The sequence below is a fragment of the Ciconia boyciana genome, chromosome 13 (genome assembly GCF_034638445.1).
Source record: "Ciconia boyciana chromosome 13, ASM3463844v1, whole genome shotgun sequence".
In the NCBI taxonomy this organism is placed as follows: Eukaryota; Metazoa; Chordata; class Aves; order Ciconiiformes; family Ciconiidae; genus Ciconia; species Ciconia boyciana.
The window spans coordinates 8,908,953-8,932,648 of NC_132946.1; the positions used below are offsets into that span (position 1 = coordinate 8,908,953).

Genomic DNA, 23,696 nt, shown 5'->3' on the forward strand with positions numbered 1-23,696 from the left:
TTCTATGTATGTTCTTGTTTGTAAAGACAGATTAGCTTATTTTTTCCCTCCAGGAATAAAACAACTTTATAATCAAAATCCAAAATGACAAAAGCTAAATTTGCTGCTTTTTAAACAGACATCTGCTCACAATGTGTAAACCAATAAATAAAATTGCTTCAGGTTAGTTACATGTTCACAGGGAAAAATCTCTTAATTTTATCCCATGTAAAATACAGATAATGAATTACATACCAAATAAATTAATAAATAGGCTAGCTTTTGTCTTTGCATTGTTGGTATACAACCTGGGTATGTTTTAATGAGATTTTTCAAAGTTCCTACCTAGTGTTACATTTGTCATTAATATTCTACTGCAGTAGTTGTATTTTCTCTTGACAGGCTATAAAGAAAATTTTTCTCTTGACAGGCTATAAAGAACACACTATTCATGCATATTTAGGTAATAATTTTGATGTATTGTCATTTGCATATAGGCTGGTGGAATTGTAACCAATTGCTGGACACTCTCGGAAAACTATTTGTTGTATAAGTGTATGCATATGTCACTCAAAGCAATTAGTGTGCTGGGAGAGGATTTCCAGAAAAAACTGAATCACTTTTTTTCTACTTTCTCCTCAACTATTTAGGTAGTGTTTCTTCTTTCTCTTAGTGGAAAATGTCTAAAAACACAATTGAATACCTACAGTCCAAAAGGTCCAAAACATACCCAGAGGGTTTGAATAGCTACCTAGGAAGGGGTATTTTTAACAGTCTGCATTTGCTTTGTGGTGATCACAAGGAGCCTGGTCTTCTGGAGCAGGACTCTGACAGGGCTGGCTGCACAGCCTTACCTATTCTAGGATGTAAATCTGCAACTTTCCCTTCTATTATTTAAACAATAGTAAGGAAGTGATTACCAGAAAGAGGTCTTTAGGATAAACAAACATAGATGTCTATCTAAAATCCTCTCTCCCAAAGGTAACCCAGGAAGCCCAGTTGTGTGTCTGTCCAGCTCTCTAAGACAACTCCCTCCAGTCTCGGTTGTGCGTTCCTTTACAAAACCAGCTAGAATTCTTTTGACTGTGTGTATGACTGAGCTTTTTCCTGAACTGCCTTAATTCTGTAAGAAAGAGCTCAGAACTATTTGTGGAGATGTGGCTTATCTTAACTGTTCCTTCTCCTTCCTGCTTGTCTTTCCTGACAGCACCCATTAAGCTGTACAGCCCTATTCAAATGTAAACATCCTACTAGCCATGTCAACATAGTATATTCATGAATTACTGAGCAGTTCCAAAATCAGCACAGCAGGAGACTGGGAAGGTCATTTTGTACAAGATGAGAACAGATGCAGGCCTGTAAGCTCCGCAAAGCATAAATTAATTTTTTCCTACTTAAATATGCTTTTTTGTAATTTGTTCAATGTTTTCACTCTATCACTAACCATATATTATATTACTACTACATTAGGCTAACATGTTTTCATGTCTATTAGATAACATCCTTTTAAATCCAGTAGACACTTTTACCTATTGATTTTCAATAAATAAAATTAATTCCGTGTATTAAGATCCAAATTCTCAGAATTTATAGAGAAACTCTAAGAATGGGATTCAAGCATCAAATTTCTAATTCCCTGAAGTTATCACAACACCTCATATTTTACATTATACACACTTAAATCCTCTTTATCAGTTATGAGACTATTTTAGACACTCTTAAATTATCAAGATTAAATTGGGGCATTTTTCCAGCAGCAGGACTTCAAGCTCAGATACTGCTAGCTAATAAGGAGAGAAAGCAGACAAACCAGCTGTTGCAAGACACTGAACTTTTGCCTTTGATCATCCTTTACTTGATTCATGGCCAAAAACAATCATGTAGGTTTAGCAGAGGATAACAAAGTTTAGTGGGTGACAGAGAAATGGAGAATAAGCGATGTCAATCATAACATACCACCAACCTTCTATCACTAATTATTGTAATAAGACTACCACCTGAATTTAAAGCAGTTTTCCAGTCCTCTTTTGGATTGGCTATTGGTGTGATGAAAGACACTTTTTTCCTGCCCTTATAGCAAGAGAAATAGGACAGACAAATGGGACAATAATAAATTCTAGTAATTTGAAAAATTAATATTTTACATATTAAATAATTTGTATTGTATTTCTCAGATTTGTTTTCTAAACTAGTTTATTCTACACAGTTAATCTCTCATATCTTAAAGCTGTCTTGCTTAGAAATCTTTGACTATTTACTTCTCCTATCTTAATTCTAAAGATGCAGCAGTTCATAGAGGTTATTCAAACTGTGCCTTCAGTCATCTCACCCCTTACTCCTTTCTTATTTCAGCAAATAAAATGGTATCTTTACCAAACATTTTCCAGAAAAATTAATTCTGATAATTTCAAAGAATTCTTGGAAGAATTTTAACTCTTAAAACCACTTACTAGTTTTCCTGTCGTATAGCACAGTACTCTCAGAGTTGTACACTATGTTCTAATAACTTAATATTAGAACTAAGTAATAAACACAGTCATCTAAGAAACCCTATTTGTGCAATAATAACATTTTCACCTACCAAAACACATATTCTATGAGGACAGGATGAACATATGAAATCTAGGAAATATAGAAACAGTAAAGAAAAATAAAACTGTTTTAAGTTAGTTATGACCATTTTAAAGGAATTGTCAGGGAGAAAAGAGTTTCATGTAAAGAATCAAAGATTACATTAACTTAAATTCCTCCAGATTTTTGTCCATTGGCTTTTTCCCCTTCTGCCTTTCAGGCAGAAAATTCATACATACAATGCAGTAAATATTTTAAAATTCAGAATCTAAACACACAGTCCATATCTGCTCTGGTATTTGTGTAAATATTCTTTGGATATGTAAATACAAGTGACACCAGTATGTGTACATAATGCTATTAGCATGTACAATGCAAATGAATAATGGTATCTCTGACAAGACAGAGATAAAAAACAGATAATGCAACTTAAAACTTCATCACACTTCTGGCTTCTTACATTTTAACATAAATCTTCATATTCCTATCCAAGGGTTCATTTGGATTTCTAAATATTTAACAATGCTGTTCCACTTTTTCACTCATCGCTTTGAAAGCACTTTGCCCTTCAAAAAAGGCAAGGAAAACATTGCTTCTGCTCTGCAAATGTAAAAACTGAGGCACAAAAGACTATTTTTTTCAACACTGCTATTTCAAATCTCAGACCTCTTCATTAAATTATACTAGTGTCCACCAAAATGCAGGGTAACTTCTTAAACTCCTTTCTTTTCCAAGTTACCTATCACAATAAATGTAGAGCCTTAGAAATGAGCTGGCTCAGCACTTTAAAATCAGGATACATACAATGCATCTTCTTGTACTTTCAAGTGACTGGCACTCTGTAAGAAAGGTGCTTCTAAAACTATGTTTGCCCAGGCAAAACAAAGAACAAAAATGAAGTGATTACATTATACTTAAGCTATCTATCATTACACAATTACACGCTGGATATAATGGAGGAAAAAGAATATTTATTAAACAGGAATACTGTAAACATGCTAATGTATTTTATTGTTACAACGTGTGAAATAAAGAGAGGATTCAATGTTTCTGAAATTTTGTCCAAAAAAATTTATTTCATAAAAATCACAGGATCCATTTAAAAGCTTAACCGAAAAGATTTGGTAAGAATTAATCAGAAATTAACTTCAACTGTCAGCACATCAAATGAGTTTGCCAAGGTAACACTACTAAGCAGGTAGAGTTTGATTCAGTATGTGTGGGCTTAGATTTGTCCAACTAACTTGACACTACTACATCCATACGCTAATGTTTTTCTTACCACAATGACATTTTGTATTAAGTACTAACAATATGGTACCTTCAAAGTAATTTTCCCATTTAAAGCCAGAAAACTCCATCTACCTGCCACCAACTAGAGACATTCGGAAAGCCAGTGAGCAAATATGGAGCTTTTCCATATCCAGCAACACTTTCTTGAACAGCATTTTAATCTTTTTCTTCTTTAGCTTCACATAGACTTTTACAGGGTAGTTAACTACTCTTGGCTCTTCCTGTGGTAGCTGTCAGATTTGTCTTGATTTTGGTCAGCTAGACACCAACTCAATTTTTCTCTTCATCTCCCTGCCATCCACGAGGGACGTCCACCAGGCTCTTCCAGATTAACCTCAGAGATCTGCCATTTTATTGGTATGGCAGAATTAATCCACCATATTTCAGTAAGCTTAAGAAAATACAGTTCCCTTGAATTCCAGCGCTGGGTTGGGATTCCTTTACCTGATCTGCCCTATCCATTCTTCAAAGGAGTTAACAGTGACCAGTACATACCAGAAAGGACTTTAGTAATTAACGATAAAGCCCATTAAAGGCAAACAACTGAACTAGAAAAAATTCTGTGTAGGCTCAGCATTAAGGCTGAATGCAATCTGTGTTATAGTCGATATAGACTGAAGAATGTGACTTTATTGAAATGGCTCAAACTGTGTTTGGTCTAATAGTCCATTTAATGCAATTTTGCTTTTTCACATTTAAAACATACTAACTCTTTTGTGGTACAGTTCAGCTGAAGATTTACTGACCAACTGTTACATTTTTAGCGTACAGCTGTCATATGACTATTCTGGATTGAAAAGGGAGTCCAAGTCAGGATCTGTATGACTGCAACGCAAAGTGGAACCAGACAGATCAAACAGAACATGGCATCATGAAGACCTGAAAACAAACTGGTGAAGAAGATGAAAACACAGCTTTCAAGATGAAGAAGATTAACTTTCATGGTTAATTCACAACAAATTATTTTTAAACCATTCACATTATATACACATATACAACATTTACATGTTACTGTGTACAATCAATTCTAAATAAAAGAAATAGAAATATCTCAGATATCAAATGTATTTCAATTATATTTTCTAATTCTACCTACAAATATGTATTTTATGTTGTTTGCTCCTTTCATAATAGCTGGGAGGAAATTAATTAGCACACAAAGAGTTAATTTTAATACACTGTAGGGAATCTAAGAAATCCTGGTCACTACTTTAGTACACACCTGTATTATGTAATACAGAAATCAATTTAAGCGATATAATCCAATTATAGAACAGAGCATCTGAAAAGGTTTAGTAAGACTGAAAAATCTGGAAGAGAAAGAAAAGCAGAAAATGGAAACAAACATTTTAATATAAAATTATTTTAAGTTAAAATCTGTGCTACTAGCTATCCACATAGTGTGTTGTTATAGTTGCTGAGTGCTAGATGGGAGTCATGATTAATGCACAAAATTCAGGTATGGTGTGAAGGGCTGTTTGAAATGTCAAGCCTTATTTAATTTTGTTTTAAAATAAATGATTACAAGATAAATATAAACCATAAAAAGAATACACGTGGAATTAACACTAATTCTAATTTATTCTCATGGATGCATGGTATTTCCTCATCTAAATCTTCTCTAAGGAATAAGAGATAAAAGCATCAGCAAATATGAATCAAAAAAGAAAATACAGGAGTTAAATGAGTTCCCTTTTATGAACAGTATGGTTTCTGACAGCTCAAAGCATACATTTAGGCATTCATCTAGTAGCTAGAATCATTATCTACTGGCATTCTGTTAATTATTGGATTCTAATTACTTAAATATCAGGAAAGTCAACTCAAGCTGAGAAACAGCCCCTAAATGAACTTTCTCTCCATAAGGCTGTTTATGTTATTTTCTATTTTTTTTCCTTAGCATTCAGGGATGAGATAGGAGACTCGCAGAACAGCTATGGACATGATCCAAAAAACCTGAAATCTGTGTCTCTCATTAACTTGAGCAGGCTTTTGAATAAAACCTGAGTTTCTCTGAATCATAAAAGAATCAACTCATGTCTCACTGCATTTAACAGAAAAAATGCTTGCAACTTGCAACATAGCCCAGATTTAGTCCTTAGTACATACACACACTCGTACAACGATCACAATTTATCTCAAGTCATGTACATGCTAATGCTACATAAGAAAACAAAAAACCACAGGCTTACAAGTGAATTACTTAATCACTTGGGCAATTGCATCGAAGACTGGAAGCGTTCACTAGCAGGTCACTGGTCCATAGCCAATGTTTATTGGCAGTGACAATAATTTGCCATTTGGACATTGTTTACTGGCCTGTATTCAACTGCATTTTCAGTCCACCTAGAAGTAGACAAGGGCCCACATCATGCACACCACCGTCACAACTGCCAATAGTTAACTGTATGAGCAGTGTCAGCAGGGAGGCCACAGAGAAATTACTTACTTATCTAAAGATGAAAACAGGACTAAGACACAGTCAACAGGATGTTGGGGCTTGTAGTTTGCCTGTTCTGCACACTGAAGTGGATTGCAGTTTTCAGTACTAAAATTATTCTGTCTTTATTCATGGACTTCAGGAAGGACAAAAAACCAAAGAACATCTGCCAAATCGCTCACACTGGTGCGATCCCTATTTGGTTTCATTGGAACAATATTAGTTTAAGAAAATATTACCTATTGTACTGTAAAACCTTAAGTTACTGCAGGAATTATGAAAAATATCTATAGTACACAGAACAAGGAATGGGAAAATATTTCATTAAGGGACTGGGATAAATCAAGAGCAGAGCTCAGATTTCATCATAATAACAGCTGAACCAGTAACTTCAGAAATTTCCATGTCTACATTTTTTGCACACACAGGAATAAAAAACACAATCTTTCACTAAGCAGCCCTAAGATCACTCTGAATAGAATGTGATGTAGTCCAGTAATGCAATATGAAAGCATCAACAGTTTAAAGTGCCTCCAATAAATAATGAAGAGTTGCTGTCAAATAACTTCATTCTGAAGAACAAATTTGAAAAGCACACTTTTAAGAGAAGCTAGGTGTAGTTGCAGTGGCTCTCCAGAAGAGGGAGATTTTAAACTAGGTATCTTCTCCATAGCAAAATACCCCAAACTAAAAAAACCCAAACCAACCGAAACAAAACAAAAAAAACCCCAAGCCACATGGGGCAGGTAATGCTTTGCTGTGATGATGGACGAAAAGGAAAAAAAAAACAAACCAGGACCACTCCATTCTGCAAGCTATTGCTTAAATTTTAAGGATATTAAAAACTACTTCTTAAGCTAGCCTCCACTACAAAATGCTTAACTGATGTGTAGTGACCGCATTCCCTAAGAATGTGGTATAATGTGTATATTAATGTATACAGAATCATGTGTAACACATACGGAATTGTGTACAATATATAGGCCAACCTCATGTGTGAAATAGGTTACATCAAAAAGCAAGAAGACTTCTGGAAGAGAGATACACTATTTATAGCAGAAGTCACACTTCAGAGTTATGGTACCAGAGGCAAAACCAAGAGATACTGGATTGCTCCTAAGGAAGAAGACATCACTGTGACTAAGAAGATATTACCACTGAGGCAGAAGTAAATGCTGGTACTGGTAAGTAAGAAGTTGGTGATGTTAATGGTCAATTCTAAAGCTTCAGTACAGAGGAAAAGAAAGATGGTCTAGGTCTTTGGAATACCTGGTCTAATACAGTACTGGGATCACTGTTCAGTGATAAGCATTTTCTCATTCTTGATGAATCTTATGATACCTCACAGATGAAAGAAAAAGGGGACTGAATTTTCCTTTCTTCTAGACTTTTACTCTCCGTATAAAACCTCTTCACTGTCTTACCAGCTTGGGTGCCCTGCAGAATACAACTGTAACAGAAGCTACCAAGACAATGATGAACTATTGTCTCAAAAGGTCTTCTGGGATAAGAATTTCACTCATAACATGACAATTGTCCTAATAAGCTGTTCAGGAATGTGGTCTTTACTAAAGGCAGAGAACATGTATGTGTGAATTGTTCAACAGCATGATGGCAACATAAGACAAGCAAAGCTTAAAAACCGGATACTTATAGTTGGTCGGTACTCTTAATGGAGTTTTGGTACTCTGATAAAGCAATAATGAAATATCTTGATCATGGAGGATGTCAAGGAGTCATAATATCACATAGCTGAAGAACCAAAATGTAATCACTGGAATGATGAGGAGGTGTAGGCGAGGTAGTGTCATCTCACAGACTTTTGACTGGAGGCATAAGAATCAGAAGATACATGATTTGTCCCAGCAGATAGCTTTTGATAGATAGATTTTTTTTTATACAGTGTAAGATGAGCACCAAAGACAGAATATTTATGAAGCCCACTTCTGAAGGCAGTATGCTATTAATAACATGCTATCAAATGTATAGGATAAATGAAGTACGGGAGAAAAACACACCCCTCCCCTGTAAGCTATGACCTTTTTTTTTTATATGCAAGTTGAAGTAATCCAGAAAGTTTGTGAGCTCCAGCATTCCATGTGGTCTTGAGTAAGCAATATATCAAGAAATGAGGAATGAGGAAACGAAATGACAATATTACACAAAAATCAGTGTGAACAACAAAAGCTTATTTCCATAATTTTCAACTGTAAACTCATTATTGGAAAATGTGTTTTACTACAGCAAAAGCCTGGAAAGCTGCTGAGAATACAAAAACCAATGTTCAAACTTTTGGTGCTGGAGGGAAAGGTAAGGGAGACATCTGGACATTACTGAAGAAGGAGACCACTGATAGTCTGCTAATACTTTTCTCCATTTACTCCACAGAACATTAACATCCAGAACATACAAAAAAACCCCAAAACTAAACATAGATAATAAGATGCATCTTATTAAAATTCTTTTGCTTTGTAAGAGGATCTGTGAAATAACTGTGGAAAAAAACTAATGTGACAGACAGTATCTGTATATAAAAAGCAACTGCCTGTCTATAACTGTAACGTACCCATATTTTCACTATCATTAAATACTGCAACTTTGTTCACAGAATCAGAATCACGGAATGGTTGAGGTTGGAAGGGACCTCTGGAGGTCACCTGCTCCAAACCCCTGCTCAAGCAGGGCCACATAGAGCCAGCTGCCCAGGATGGTGTCTAGACAGCTTGCGAATATTTCTAAGGATGGAGAGTCCACAACATCCCCGAGCAACCTGTTCCACTGCTTAGTCACCCTCACAGTGAAAAAGTGTTTCCTGATGTTCAGAGGGAACCTCCTGTGTTTCAGTTTATGCCCATTGCCTCTGGTCCTGTTACTGGGCACCACTGGAAAGAGCCTGTATCCATCTTCTTTGTACCCTGCCTTAAGGTATTTATATACATTAAGAAGATCCCCCCTGAGCCTTCTCTTTGCCAGGCTGAACAGTCCCAATTCTCTCAGCCTTTCCTCATGGGAGAGATGCTCCAGTCCCTTAATAACGTTTGTGGTCCCTTGTTCTCTCCAGTATGTCCATGTTTGTCTTGTACTGAGGAGCCCAGAACTGGACACAGTACTCCAGGCGTGGCCTCACCAGCGCTGAGCAGAGGGGAAGGATCACCTCCTTTGTCCTGCTGGCAATGCTTTGTCTAATGCAGCCCAAGATACCATTCACCTTCTTTGTCACAAGAGCACATTGCTGTCTCATGTTCAGTTTGGTGTCCACCAGGACCCCCAGGTCCTTTTCTGCCAAGCTGCTTTCCAGCTGGGTGGCCCCCAGCATATACTGGTGCATGGGGCTGTTCCTCCCCAGGTGCAGGACTTTGCACTCCTCCTTGTTGAACCATGAGGTTCCTGTCAGCCCATTTCTCCAGCCTGTCGAGATCCCTCTGGATGGCAGCATGACCCTCTGATGTATCAGCTACACCTCCCAGGTTTGTGTCATCACCAAACTTCCTGAGGGTACATCCTGCCCCGTCATCCAGATCATTAAGGAAGATGTTAAACAGGACTGGACCAAGTATAGACCCCCAGGGTACACTACTAGTTACTGGTCTCCAACTAGACTTCATGCTACTGATCACCACCCTCTGGGCCTGGCCATTCAGCCAGTTTTCAACCCGTCTCTGTCTGCTCATCCAGCCTGCATATCAAGGCTTGTCTATGAGGATCTTATGGGAGACAGTGTCAAAGGCCTTACTGAAGTCCAGGTAGACAATATCCACTGCTCTTCCCTTGTCTACCAGGCTAGTAATTTCATTGCAGAAGTTTATCAAATTGGTCAAGCATGACTTCCCCTTGGTAAAGCCATGCTGACTATTACTGATGATTTTATTGTCCTTAATGTGCCTGGAAATGGTTTCCAGGATTAGCTGCTCCATCATTGTTGCTATGGTTTAACTTTCAGTTCAAGAAAAAATAAATAATTTAGAATTCAGCAAATAGTTTATGGGTTTGGACTGCATCATCTCTCTTCTCCCAGTAAACAACTTTGCTGGAAACTCTTAAGACATATTTATTCAGGGCCCAAACATTTTGTTAATGCAGAGTAAGGGTCCTCTGTGCTATCTTCACAATTCATTACCACTACACCTAACTAAGTAAATGCTTTCCAGAACACTTGATATTGCCAGCTTTGGAGAAGGAGGAAGGACACAGCTGAGATTATATTGGCATGGGTCATAACACTTCATTATATATAATTCACATGTGTGAAATTCTCTCTTTTTCAAAACAGTTTGAGCGTATTTTAAGTGATCTCCTGTATTAAGTTTCTGTTTGTCCCCAAACAACTTTGTCCTGAGGCAAGGGTATTTTAGCTGTCTGCCTATGGCTGAATCTGAGATCAGCTGATAGGGTTTTAATATGTATAAGTAATTTCAGCTCAGTCAATGGTCTAAGTACATAGCCATGGGCAAACTGACTCCCTAGGAACAATCTTGAGTAGTCTGGTCTTTGTGGACTGTATGTCCATACTGTAGTCCATTTGCAATGTGAAGGACATGCACATTCACACATACATTTACAGAAAACACATGCAGACTGCTTTGTATTTAAGAAATTATTTTTGAAGGGATGGGCAAGAGAAATATAGAGTATATTTCAGGCGCTCTTTGATTAACTGATCTCAGCTTTTTATCTTTATGCTGTTCCTTGCCCTAGTGCAATAAATCAAATTTCAGCATGACTCAAATGAAAATACAGGTTTTAGAGATTGAGCATTCAAAGTATTTCAACTCTATATACAAGAAATTTATTGTTGCTATAGTCCAGAGGCTACTAACTGGGGAAAAAAAGATTTATAGCTACTGTGATTTAAAATCCATCCACAAAGGGATCATTTCTCTGATTGAAAGGGATCAGAACTGCAGTTTTTATGTTTCAAATCTGAATTTCTCTGAATCATCAAGATGAATATATTCAGCCCCCTCATATCCACATCCAGTTCAACCTACTGCTCTTCTGCAAAAATCGCTCATCTTATTTGACATTATAATGAGGTTCATGTCCTCTTCACATCATCTCAGTGGCTGGCTACCTACAGAATGCATTAAAATAAAATTAACTGTTCTCACACATAGCCTCAAACTTAAGCCTTCTTTGCTTGTGTCAGGATGCTTTTCTGAAGACCACCTGTTGTCCTTTTATGTCATACTTTTCCTCATGCATTTTTTTAGAAAATTCCTCAAATATGAAACATTCTCCAAGCCTTAGGTGACACATAACCAGTCATTTCTCCTTCAAGAGCTATCTCCACAGAATTTAATATACAATTGTCTTCCATGTATTTTTTAAGGTTTCTATTCCATATTTAGGAGAGCTATGTAGTTCTCAGGATATTCATGTTGTTCTCTCAAACAAATCCTCATCAGGACTGATTTTTGCCTTTTAGTCTTGACTTCAGTTATTCTTTATGTTGCCACTTCCTCTTGTTGGTCATAAACAGCCTATGACCCTTTCAGTGTACTGACTCCCTGTTAATTTGTTTTTATAAAAGCCCATGCATTTCCAATGTGCTAACTAGCAACCACAGTTTTATGCTGTGTATTAAGGTCCCCAGGGACTGCAATGAAATCATTAGCATTAGAATGGTAAGTAGTATTGAAGCCAAAATTATACTCCTACTTGAGGCAAATTCCCTCCCTCCAGTGATTATACTGCTTTCTCTCAAACAAAAATGTATCTTAAATGTGACCCTATTAGGATTATATATTTAAGGAAGTAGGTTTATGAGAGAAACAAAACACAGAAGCCAGGACAAAATGTATCTTAATAAGAGGTATTAGGTGATCTCCTTTTTTTTTTTTTTTTTTTTTTTTGCAATAGAACAGGAGATGGTCAACTACTGAAATGTATCCTTTGTTTTTCAAAATTAGGTAGATATCCTCATGTGTATTGTTTAATAAATGATTTGTTCTTAAAAAAAAAAATCTAGAAAACATTTCCATTTCTATACAGATAAAAAACAACTGGAAAATATTTTTAAATCACTCATATTTTTGAAGTGCAGTCAATGCAAACTAATTGCAGATTAATTTTCTGTTTAGATGACAGGATTATTTTGTGTTAATTTCTATGATTTAAAGTATCCCTTTTGAACTCACCTTGGATCAGGTTGAGCAACTTCATTATTCAGGTTCTCATATCCAAATTGATTTAGTATTGTAACCACAAGCATTGGAGCCAAAGATTGGGCAGGCTTGGTAAATAAAGCATTGGTACCAAAAACCATAGAGGAAAGTGGTGATCTAAAATATTTAGGGAAAAAAACGAATACACAACACAAACTTATTAGTATATTAATTACAATAGTGATTTTAAAAATCCTGTTAATATGCAAATGCTAACTATCATGATACTTAGATTTACAGTTCACACATTACAGCAAACACATCAGCTATCATAATGAAATTTAATTTTCTTTGGAAATTAAAGGCAATAAGCCTCTGGGGTATATATACAGCTTGGCCCCAATTCTGAAATGATTTGTACCCAAGTTCAACTTTGTGCACATTGAGTAATTATTGAAGTTAAGTTAGACTGAGCAGTGCATGGAGAATTAATTACAACTTAAGACTTCACATGCATGAGGCCAGAAAAGGAGACATTTTTCTTCTTCATGAAAGCAATAGCTCTCACATTTGAGGGGCAAGTCCTTTAATACAGTGAGCAGGGTTGAATCTGCACTTTATATAAACATTGATGGAACCAAGAGGAAGTTACCTGCACTTTGATAAAAATCCAAAAGATCCATGAGTTGTAATATGCTACGTCACAACAGGTTTTATCAATTTTTATTTCAGAGAGATAACAGCAACCAGTTAGACTTTGAAATTTGCACTTTAAGTAGCACAGGCAAAGCTTTCTAATTGCTTTTGCCATGTTAGAAAGGCCTTATTCAGAAAATTCTGTAAGCAACAATAGATGTATATGGTTACAAAATAATTCAATTGAAGCTAACAAAAATAAACACACGAAAAACTGGAGGACTTGCCTTATACTATAGTACAATTAAAACTAGAAATGACATAATAATCTGTTTAAATTACTCAGCTGAAGTAACTGCAGGACACTTTATTCAAGTTCTTATCTTTACTTATGCGAAGTTGCTCTTACACAAAGTACTTCTGTGTCAAGGATCCAAGATCACTTACTGTCTTTACTTTAACATAATCTAACTTACAAAAGAGTAACATGGCAAATAGATAGCATATTTAAAGAAAAAGAGTTACAACTCACATACCTCCGCTTGTGCTTTATTAAATCTGCATCAACAATATCTGCCAAAGGCAAATTGAACAAACTAAATGAAGCTTGTACAATTACCCTAAAGAAAGACAAAATATTTAAGATGTCCATAGTTCTTATATACTCTTTCATAATGAAATCGTAACTGACATTCTAACATATACACCCCAACACTGATATTTCCGCAAACACACAAAGCTGAGATGTTCTTTAAAACATGGTGATTTATCTGTTTAAACAGCAGCTCTGAAAGCATTATTAGATCTGTTCTTAATTGAGAACAGAAATTGATATGCAAACCTAAAAGATGAGGTTTTTTGCTTTTTTTCGTGGATACTGGTGCAAAAGGTCATAAATACTTGCTTGACATTATCAGTAAATGTCATTTAAAATTACATGGAGAAAAGAAACACCTTAGAAGAAAGAGAAAATGAAAATGTCCTCTTGAAATCTGAAAAGGACATGGGCATTACTGGAAAGACTACATGGAAGACAAACTTCAAAGTGGGAGAATTAGAATAGTAAAAAGATTTTATATGCATTCCTATATATGTATTTACATTGTATATATATATGCATTTAAACACACACACACACAAAGCCGACTCTTAACAAACTGCTAACTGAAACCATAAAACATACTGCTAACTGAAACCATAAACTCACATATTAGGATTTCTATGTCTTATTAAATTTTGTGTGTGATTAGCTTTTACTCACGAGAGGCTTTGAACGATTAGCCCTTAAAACTTACAGTCTTTAGGTACCTTAGAATTTTTTTCCTGGGGAAATCAAAATACATCTTCATCATTTAAAGTATGCAGGTAATGAAATTCAATTTATTGTTCAAACAATTTGGTGTTACAGTAGCCCATGACAGAAATACTGAAAATAAGAATGAAAACGGGGAGGAGGGTTGGGGGGGGGTGTGGGGTGTGAAGAAAAGGAGGGTAGGAAAGAACATGTAGAAAGAAAGCAATTAAATAGAAAATTAAGAAATAAAAAAGAACTGCTGTAACAATATTCTGATACAAACAGGTCTTTATTTTTAAATAAGGTTTTCCATGTATCATAATACACTACTACTGTGAAAATACTGCTTCTTGGCGTCATACTTACCCAGTACCAGTGAAAATGTGACTCAGTATTGGTTACCTAACAGATACCTGACATATCGATATTTGTTTTGCAGTGCAACACACAACTGTTCATGCAATACAAAATGAGGTCTGAGCTTTCCTAGCCAACAGTCTCTGAGGAGTTCCTCTACTGAGATGTGTGTCTATGTGGATGAGAAGAGGTTCTGCTTCCCTTGAATCTCATGTTAAAGCAGGTAAGTGGCTGGAGGCATGTGGCTGCAAACGTTAACTACAGTTCATTTTTAAGGCTTTTTTGTTTTGGTTTGGTTTGGTTTTTTTTAACAGAAATTAAAAGCTGAAGCAGAATAAAAGGAAAGCTGAAAAAAGTTCTAACTGGAGTTTCAACCTTTCTGACAAGTGAAACAGAACAGAAAGAAAACCATAAAAACAGTGCCAAAATCTTCATGCTATTAAAAGCAAGTGTCTACTCTGTTAGAATTATTTAAGCTATATCTATGAATAGGGAAGTGTCTTTACTTACATATTTGTTGTGAGATAAAATGCCAACAGATAATAGTGTTCTGGCCCTAGAACAAACATGACAGCAGCAGCTACTCCTTCAAAGTAAAAGGAAAACAAGATGATTCTGTAATAACCAAACTTCTTCAGCGAAGCATGACTGAGAAGAACAAGGCACTGAAAAGATAATATATACACATATATGATAAAAAAGATATAGTACAATATCTCAGCATTAAGTGGGCTATAAAGCACAAACCAGACATAAATTATTACTACCCATTAAAGAAAAAAAACCAAACCCCAACCCTTTCTAAAAAGTTCAATCCAAATAAAAAAATAGGAATTGAGGAAAGAGGACTATCTACTGGCTCATTCTATGCTACCTCTACCAGGTAAGAATGGTTGCTTTTCACTCAAAACTAGCCAGCTGAGAACTACTATACCCTGAGGAAAATACTGTCTCCCTAAATATTATTTAATCCTCATGGTCTTTATGTTTGATATCCCTTAAAGAATTAACTTTGCAGTATGTTAACTGTAAACCAAGCATCTTGACATTTGAATTTTAACTGCTGATCAAAAATATTTTCAATAATTGTTTTTTTCATTAATATTACTATTTTCACTGACATTTATAGAAATTAAGCATGACTTTTAAGTTGATAAAGCAAGCTCACCAAGACAGCTGATCTAAGCAAGTTAGAGACTTTACTAGCAAGTGAAGGCAGGTGCCAGTGGACAACGTGTGTGGCTGCATTTTAATTCCGCCAATCTTAGCAAGCAGTCACACGCGAGAAGCTAGTGACAGGCAAACTCACAAAAATGGTATTAAATGCTGATTATAGTATGAAGAAAGTGTAAGCTCTTCTGTATTGTTCCTCACTTTCCACTTTAGATAGGACATTTTGTAATGTGTTATGTTCTTTTTATTATATGCGTCTATGTCACCATCTACACGTATGTGGTCCTCATCACTGTCACAAAAAAATCACAAACTCTATAAAGATACACATTTTCTCCTTCCTTCTGTGTTACAGAGATGAACAGTGTAATATTCAGATGAAGAATAGGAAAGAATTCTCCTTGTACATTTGTTCCCACATTTAAACACTTTAACATAACAAAACCAGGATGTTACAGACGGACAAAGATTACTGTGGGAAATGCTTTTTAAAGAAGCTCAAGTCTTCTACTTAAACCAGTGATCAGGGAGGTAAAACAAATCTGGAAAGTTGGTATAAGAAAAACATCTGGTTGTAAGAAACTTAAACATACTCCATCCCCTGGCTGCTTTCAGGCATTTTGCAGAAAAGTGCTTACACTAGAAATGGTAAGGCATTATGTAATGCATGTTATTGTAAAAACCATGACCTTGTCTCCCTATAATTGAGAAATAACCTGTCTCAGGAAGTACTTATGATGTAGAAAATTCCTTATTACCTGCATGTTTCTAAGACTGCATGTTTTTTAAGAAAAATACTAACTTAATGATGCAAATTTAAATTTGTTTGCCTATGTTTCAGCAACAAGGTTTCCCTTGTAAGCAGGTTTTATTCTTCACACCCACTACTAAAAGGAACCTAAGACAGAAGCTGAATTCTAGTTTAGTACAGGCCACTGAAGCACATTTCCTAAGAAGAGGCCTTATTTTACATGGTTTGGGTGCTTTTCCAGTAAGTGAAGTTACATTGCCACCAGAGAATTCGCTTATTATATCTTGAGCTCAAAGTGACAAAACCTGAGAAAAATAAGGTCACAGCAAACTCTCTACGGTTCAGTGACCTTCTAGACAAAGAGTCTCCGGGGAGCAGAGAGATGCATTTTCTGAAAGATTGTTCGTTTCACACTGTCACATTGATTTTATCAACAGTAGTGATTGCTATATATTGAGTGTAAAATTATGTAAGCTTTCCTAACTTCTGCAGTTTCTGATTTATTTCCAAAGTTCATCACCTAACTGTTTGAGTTACAGAAAAAAAACCTCTTAAACCTGTGGTAAGGATAAAAGTTGAAATTATAGATATTTAGGAGTTATGGAACAGAGAAGGTATGCTTAGGATTTGTATGTTACATATGCAAAAGCCAAAACAGTAACTAAAACTGAGCTGTGAATTCCAGTTGCACTTTCGTGTATCTTCTTTTACATTTTACTTACTGAAAACATTACAACTTAATGAACATAACAGCCTGATTTTCAGAAATTCTGAACATCATCAGCACCTATGATTAAAGTCAGGATACTCAGTTTTTGAGCAATCCAACAAGTAAACACAGTGAAAGTTTTAAAAGATCCAGTGAAAGAAGTTAGAAGGGAATGAACAGGAGAATTTTTTTATTCACTGCAGACAAGTATGTTTGCATTCTGTGGCACACATTCTTGCTGCTATTCTTGTTCTCACACATTACTCGTTTGGGTTCTCTTTCTCTTTTCTTCTCCCCCCATCCCTGATTGGGGTCTTGAAAGTCTCTCTCTCTCTCTCTCTACCCCAGTAAATGTAGCTGACCAAGACAGCAAACAACAAAATAAATGGGAATGTATTATTCTCCAAAAGCAGCTATTTAGAGTTTTGTTTGGTTCCCATGACGAGATACCACATATTTCAACAATGCTTTTAATACCTAATAATTTTTCTGATGTTTTATGCAGTTTATCTCAGAAACTTTCTGAAGAAGAGATTATTCTTTCATCATGTATTACAAATCAAAACCAAAGAGAAAAGCATTCAGAATTCTGTAGATTTTGGTTTTAGAAACTTTTTATCTTGACCATGTTTTTCATTCTTTTATACTTAGGTGTCATAAACCCTGTAGGATACAAAACATTAACTCCTTGCATTCTGACATCTCACATTCTTGTAGACAGATACTCTACCAGCCTGCCTGCTTGTCCCTTCTCCCTACCCTACTCTTACATTTACTTCTTCATACTTACTTCTTTCAGAGCATTGGTGAGATAGATTTGTTTTTCAGTATGGCCAATGGCTTATGCCGGATACAGCATTTTTTCAACAGTGTAAATGGATACCTTAAACTAATGAAAACTAGTAAAATACCATGTTTTCATATTTTGGAATAAAAAAGTGTAACTGCCTACCTGAGGACAAATAAAGCCTGCTCCATACATGATACTTCTTATTGAGGAAGAAAGGACATCCTTAGGAATAAGATTATCCGCAAAGATCATAATAAAATTGTTGCAGAAGGCTAGGTGGAAGACTTGGAAGAAGTTCATTGTTACAAAAAATAAAAAGTTTTTCTCTGTCATAATCTGTTTGGTCAATGAAATTACAGAGGACCAGGACAGAGCTCCATCACTGTTTTCCAGATTAGCATTCTCTGTACAAATTTCTCTCTGCTCATATTGACTAATACTGTATTTACCTGTGTAACACATACAAGCTGTTGCTATCGCTGCGACCAAAACAGCGAAAGCCTGAAAACAGGCAAAATTTTCCATATTATCTGATATGAGGCCACAAAAGAGAATGCTTGTTGATCCAACTAATGTTGCTACTTGGTTATATTTAATAAGCTGAAGCCTACTTTCATGTCTTGTTGAAATTTCTGCAAAGAGCGCACACTGCGCTAGAAGCACAAATGTAAGCAAACCATCAAAAGCACATAACGCAACAATGAGGTGAAGACCACTTAGCCAGTCACCTTCTTCATAATGTTTCCAAGGAAACCAAGGAAGCAAAAAAGCTAACGCATATAAAGGAGCTCCATATAAAATTGAAAACTGGCGTCTTGAGCAGCAAGCAAATTTGGAGTTATCTTGAATATACCCAAAAAGAGGATCATTAATGGCATTCCATATCATAAATACAACCTGCGACAAACAAGTAAGAAACACAACAGAATTTATCATTAGTGTCATTTTTCTGCAGAGGTTATACAAACACAGAAGTAATACACACCATATTTATTTAAAATAAATCTCCATTCAAATAATAAAGAAAGATGAAAGCTTCTCAGGTCAAAACAGACTCTAGACCAAATTCTTAAAGGTATTTAGAGGTTTATAGTAATTTTGAAAAACAAGACGAATAAGTAGGCAGGTGCCCAACTACACGTGAAATAAAGCCCTGTCTGTAAGACTTTACTCCTTCAAAAGCTTATATATCTGGGCTTTCATCTTGCAAAGCCCAGATATTATTCTCACAGCAAGTAATTCAAAACATGAGCTGGCCCATTACTTTCAGGAGACCATTTATGACAGAGCTGCTCACATGGATAATGACTTGCAGAATAAAGGCAGTATTTAAGTACTTAAACAGTCCACAGGAAAGCACTGATGTCAAACACATCTAAGGAGCTGAGGTGCAAGATTAGTTTAGAACATTACTTCAAGCTATCAAAGGTAAAAATCTTTCCAGCAATTAAAGTCTGGAGATTTTTAGTCTAAAGACTGTAAATTATGTGCTTTATGTGTACCTTCAATTGCTTATGGACTAACTAAATGTAAAATTAATTTACTGTCTAACTATTAGCAATGCATCCAAAAATAATTCGTAAGTAAAAAAAATTACTTCGTTGTGATAACACAGACACATAGCACAACATGGTAATCAAAATACTCCATTGTACAATACCTGTGCTTGATGAAATGCTACTTCTGAAATTTTGTATCGGTTTAGGAAAAGCTTAACGTAGTAGAAATTAAAGATACTGTTCATCATTCCAGCACCTAACGTAGTCATGGAATATGCCAGCGCATTAGGATGAATTCCGAAAACAAACTTCATCTTCCACAAGTACAACTCTCTTCTTCCTCAAGTTACAAAAAAGAATTACAACAGTTGGTAGAATAATTTTCATTTAAAATGACATGGGAGATTTTCTTGTTTCAGAGGTGTAGAAATGGATTCTTAGAGGAAAATTTCCCCATTCTTACTTCTTTAAATGAGAAACACATTTTACTGCATTATAAGACACTGAGCCCAAAACTGAATAGATGCAAAATATTAAGAAGTCAGTGACATTTCTAAGTACAATCAGAGCTTAAAAATCAATGGAATAAGTAGACAAAAATTTAAAAGAATCCCTTCCTAACTGGTGCACAGACTCAGTATAAAAATCTGCTATTGCAAACACTAATCTTGGTGTAGAGTTTAAAGCAATTGCATACATTTTAGATCTTTCTTGCTAGCTACGTAGTTTTAAAATTATGGACTGTGTAGGAGTGAAGTGACTCAATTCGTATCCTTATGTAGTCCATTGTTATGAATGTCAAATGCCACATGCACTTAGATGAGTATTTCTTTCAAAACAAATACCAAGTTTTGTCCTTGTATTTTTAAATGTTAATTGTTAACAAGTCATGGAAGCAATACTTTCACCTAATAAACTAATGAGATATGAATAGAAACCATAAAACAATCAAAACACCTTTTAATAGTTTAAACATTTTCACCATTTAATAGATTAAACACTTTAAGTATATCCAAATAACAGACATTCAGCCCAAGAACAGAGAGTTCTTTAATATATCAAACTGATCTTCAGCCAACAATTTTTTAAGATGCTGACTTTTTCCATCTATCTAGCAATTAACTGAAGTATGCTTGGTATAAACTATCCCATGAAAATAGCTAGCTCCAGGGAACCTCTACCATTTAAAGCTGAGTAATCACTACCTTTATGGTCCTTGACCAGGTTTGATTCTATAAGCCCAATACAAAAATACTTCTCCCACGTACCACTTTTTAACTGAGGCTTTATTCATCTTTACATCTATTTGAAGGAAGCTGTCTGCCATTAATTTGGAGATACTTCAGGTTCAAATTTCAGCCTTACTATGCACTCTAACTCCAGAGCTTGACAACCTGCTTTTTGTCAATAGTCCACACTTCGCTCCTCTGCATATTAACAATTTTATGCTAAATGCAATTTTCAAATATCCATCAAAATACTTAGCTTGAATATCTGCTTGTTCAGCTTGATAAGCAGATCTATAAGCAGCTCCCTGAACTCCTCATAAAAATGACCATGAAAGAAAAAGAAAATTAAAACCAAGCTGTTTCCAACTTTCCTGTGGTTTACAGAGTGGCTGAAGACAGGCTGCTGAAAAGGAAAATGGTAACTTCCTAATCACCAGGTGAGGGCCAGGCAAAAGCCACAGATCAGGTAGGGACTGGAGAGGTGTCTGTTCTGGCTAAGGCAGAGGATGGAACAACAGTTTTTCCAACCCCCAACACAGAAAATGAACTCTTGAAGAGCAAATAAAATGTGGATGCATTTTTGCGTATATATTTAAGATGCTCTAATAAGAAACAAGATGCAAAGAGTAGAAACTTCACTTTACAGGCAAGAAAAAAAATCATGCTGATAGACAACTTGAACCAAGTTTTTTTTTCTAAAGCCAATTTATTTGTAAGAATATGACTGAATTTTTAGATACTTGTGATGATTGTGATTTAGATGATTTAGATACTTTAGATGATTGTGATTTAGATGATTTAGATACTTTAGATGATTGTGATACATATTTTCAAGTTTATTTTTCACAGAATTACAGCTGTAGAGATACTCCCATTTTCAGGTGATTAAATTTTGCAATTTTGTAACAAGTTTGGTTTCACAAACTTTTACTGAGAAACTTAAAATTAAGAATAAGGTTACTGAAAAATGCCCATTTGAAATGTTTATTTTTAAAAATAAGTTTGATATTACTAACTGTGAAAGTCATTACAATAAGTATGTTGTTGACAAGTGTCACATTTTTTTAAAGAAGTGCACATTCAAGCCTTCACAAATATACTTAATGAAGTGATTTATGTAGTAGATATCAGGACTTTTGGAAAGCTAGACATTTAATCTCTGTTTCTCCCTGGAGCCCCCTGCATGGGTCTTCCAATGGGGAACTGGGAGACTCTCCTTTCCCTCAACTTCCATGAGCACCAAGAATAAATGTGCTTCACACTAACATTACCAGCAAACCTAACAGTCATTTCTCAAATCATATTTGACTCAATTCCTTCCTACACTCAAATAAAAAAAAAGGGTCCTCTCAGCTTCAGGAAATTTGAGTAAGAAATAAATTTGAAATTTCTTCAAGAAAAACCTTCTAACAATGCACAAACAGGCCTCTAGTGCCATGACTAATTATAATATGCAGGATCTGACACAACTCTTTACACTAATTGGTACATCTGGTCCTGTACCTTGTTTATGAAATAGGTTCAATTAGAAGTTGAGGTACCACACTTCCTTTCCCAGAAGATGTGCTCTTTAATTGTACTACAATGAAATCATGCATGAGTATGCCCTCCCTCTTCTTAATAGTCAGCCTTTATATTGAATAGGTTAAACCACAGGTGTTGACATTTTTGACTCACAGAAGGCAAATCAGTTTCAGAAATTTCTAGTGGTTACAACTGTGTTAATACAGATGAGCCAAAAGAACACACTGTTTAAACCAGTGAGACGCCGTATGACATTACTTGCATTTCTCCCAGAGCTGGATGACAATCACTAAAAGAAACTAGAGCATGAGTCTAAAGAAGAAAAGTGGATTCCCAAGCGATAATAAATTTTGACTGAGGCATGCTAGCTGACATCATGCTCTGCTGTACTGGGTCCCAAACTGCAGTGTAACGCTCACAGTCCTGACAAACTGGTTGGACACAAGTATCTTCCTCATCTTTCTTCCATGACTTGAACCACATTAAGACAGAACTAAGAATAAATGCTTTCCTACTGCCGAGGGGTAATACTAAGGGGAAATGCTGCTGAAGCAAAGGGGAGATGCAAACAGAAAGCAGCACTTGGAGTAGGAGGGCAACTGAAACTCGTCGAGTGCCGCCACTCTTTCAAGCCCGCGATGCTATGGCTGCCTACGCGCTGTAAAGCTGTGACTCCTGGAAGGCAGTGGGCTCTGGAAACTCGCAGGAGCTTAAGTTTGGAGGTGCTCGTCTGTTAAAACTGGGCAAAGCAAGCTGCGTTTTCCTCAGCACCTCCCCAGATACGGGACACGGCGCTCTCTTCCTTGTAAGGAGAAGAGGCGAGAGTGAGCGGTGACCGCGCGACCGACATGCGAGGCGCGCAGATACAGACGGCCGTCCTCAGACATGACAGCAGCTGCCACGGCTGCATGCTCCAGCGGGGCCACGCGGTCCCCTCCCCTTCCGCACTCCGGCGCCAAGGCTCCCCCGGGAAGCGGCCGGAACGCGGCCCACACCTGGGCGCGACGCCGGTGAGGAGCCGCAGCTCGGGGGCCGAGCTCCTCCTCACAGGCTCTTCCCTCAACGAACCCTGAGGGCTCCCAACACGCAGCTTTCCCTACGCCTAGTCGCCGCTGCCCCACCCTGGGCTGTGCCAGCTGTGCTCCGCAGCAGACCCACCGAAATACCCCCAGCAACCGCTCCCCGCCATTGACCCTCCAGAGCCCCAGCAACCACCGCCCCCTTCCACAGGCACTAACCCACCTCCACTGGCTAGAGACTGCGCAGCTGGCTGTTGGGGCGGGGTCTAATTAGCCCGGGCCAACCTTCTCTTCGTTCTCATTGGCGGCTTGACATGAATTCGCTTTG

At 36.5% G+C, this 23,696-nt stretch overlaps 1 protein-coding gene across 7 annotated transcripts; it reads right to left on the reverse strand.

The window, feature by feature from the left end:
* Positions 1–3,619: 3,619 nt before the first annotated feature.
* On the reverse strand, positions 3,620–23,653 carry LOC140659104 (transmembrane protein 180-like). 7 transcript variants are annotated; one of them, XM_072878358.1, is made up of 8 exons: positions 23,592–23,653; positions 19,758–19,936; positions 18,826–18,994; positions 18,260–18,381; positions 15,185–15,339; positions 13,560–13,643; positions 12,421–12,564; positions 3,620–4,733 (listed from the first exon to the last, which is right to left on the reverse strand). In XM_072878358.1, the coding sequence occupies exons 2-8, from the start codon at positions 19,908–19,910 to the stop codon at positions 4,604–4,606; spliced, it is 957 nt and encodes a 318-aa protein (XP_072734459.1). In that variant the 5' UTR covers positions 19,911–19,936; positions 23,592–23,653; the 3' UTR covers positions 3,620–4,603. The 7 variants fall into 7 exon arrangements, with proteins under 7 accessions (XP_072734459.1, XP_072734453.1, XP_072734455.1 ...); XM_072878352.1 differs by having other exon boundaries at positions 18,260–18,994; XM_072878354.1 differs by having other exon boundaries at positions 18,260–18,994; positions 19,758–19,929; positions 23,592–23,616.
* Between the last annotated feature and the right edge of the window lie 43 nt (positions 23,654–23,696).

What these genes read in the sequence shown, in the direction of transcription:
- LOC140659104 (XM_072878352.1), bottom strand. Translation starts at nt 19,910, where the DNA reads ATGAAGTTTGTTTTCGGAATTCATCCTAATGCGCTGGCATATTCCATG. An exon ending in TTAATAAAGCACAAGCGGAG is followed by an intron (nt 12,565 to 13,559) that starts GTATGTGAGTTG and finishes TAAATATTTTAG; the next exon opens with ATCACCACTTTCCTCTATGG. An exon ending in GTTGCTCAACCTGATCCAAG is followed by an intron (nt 4,734 to 12,420) that starts GTGAGTTCAAAA and finishes CTTCTTCACCAG; the next exon opens with TTTGTTTTCAGGTCTTCATG.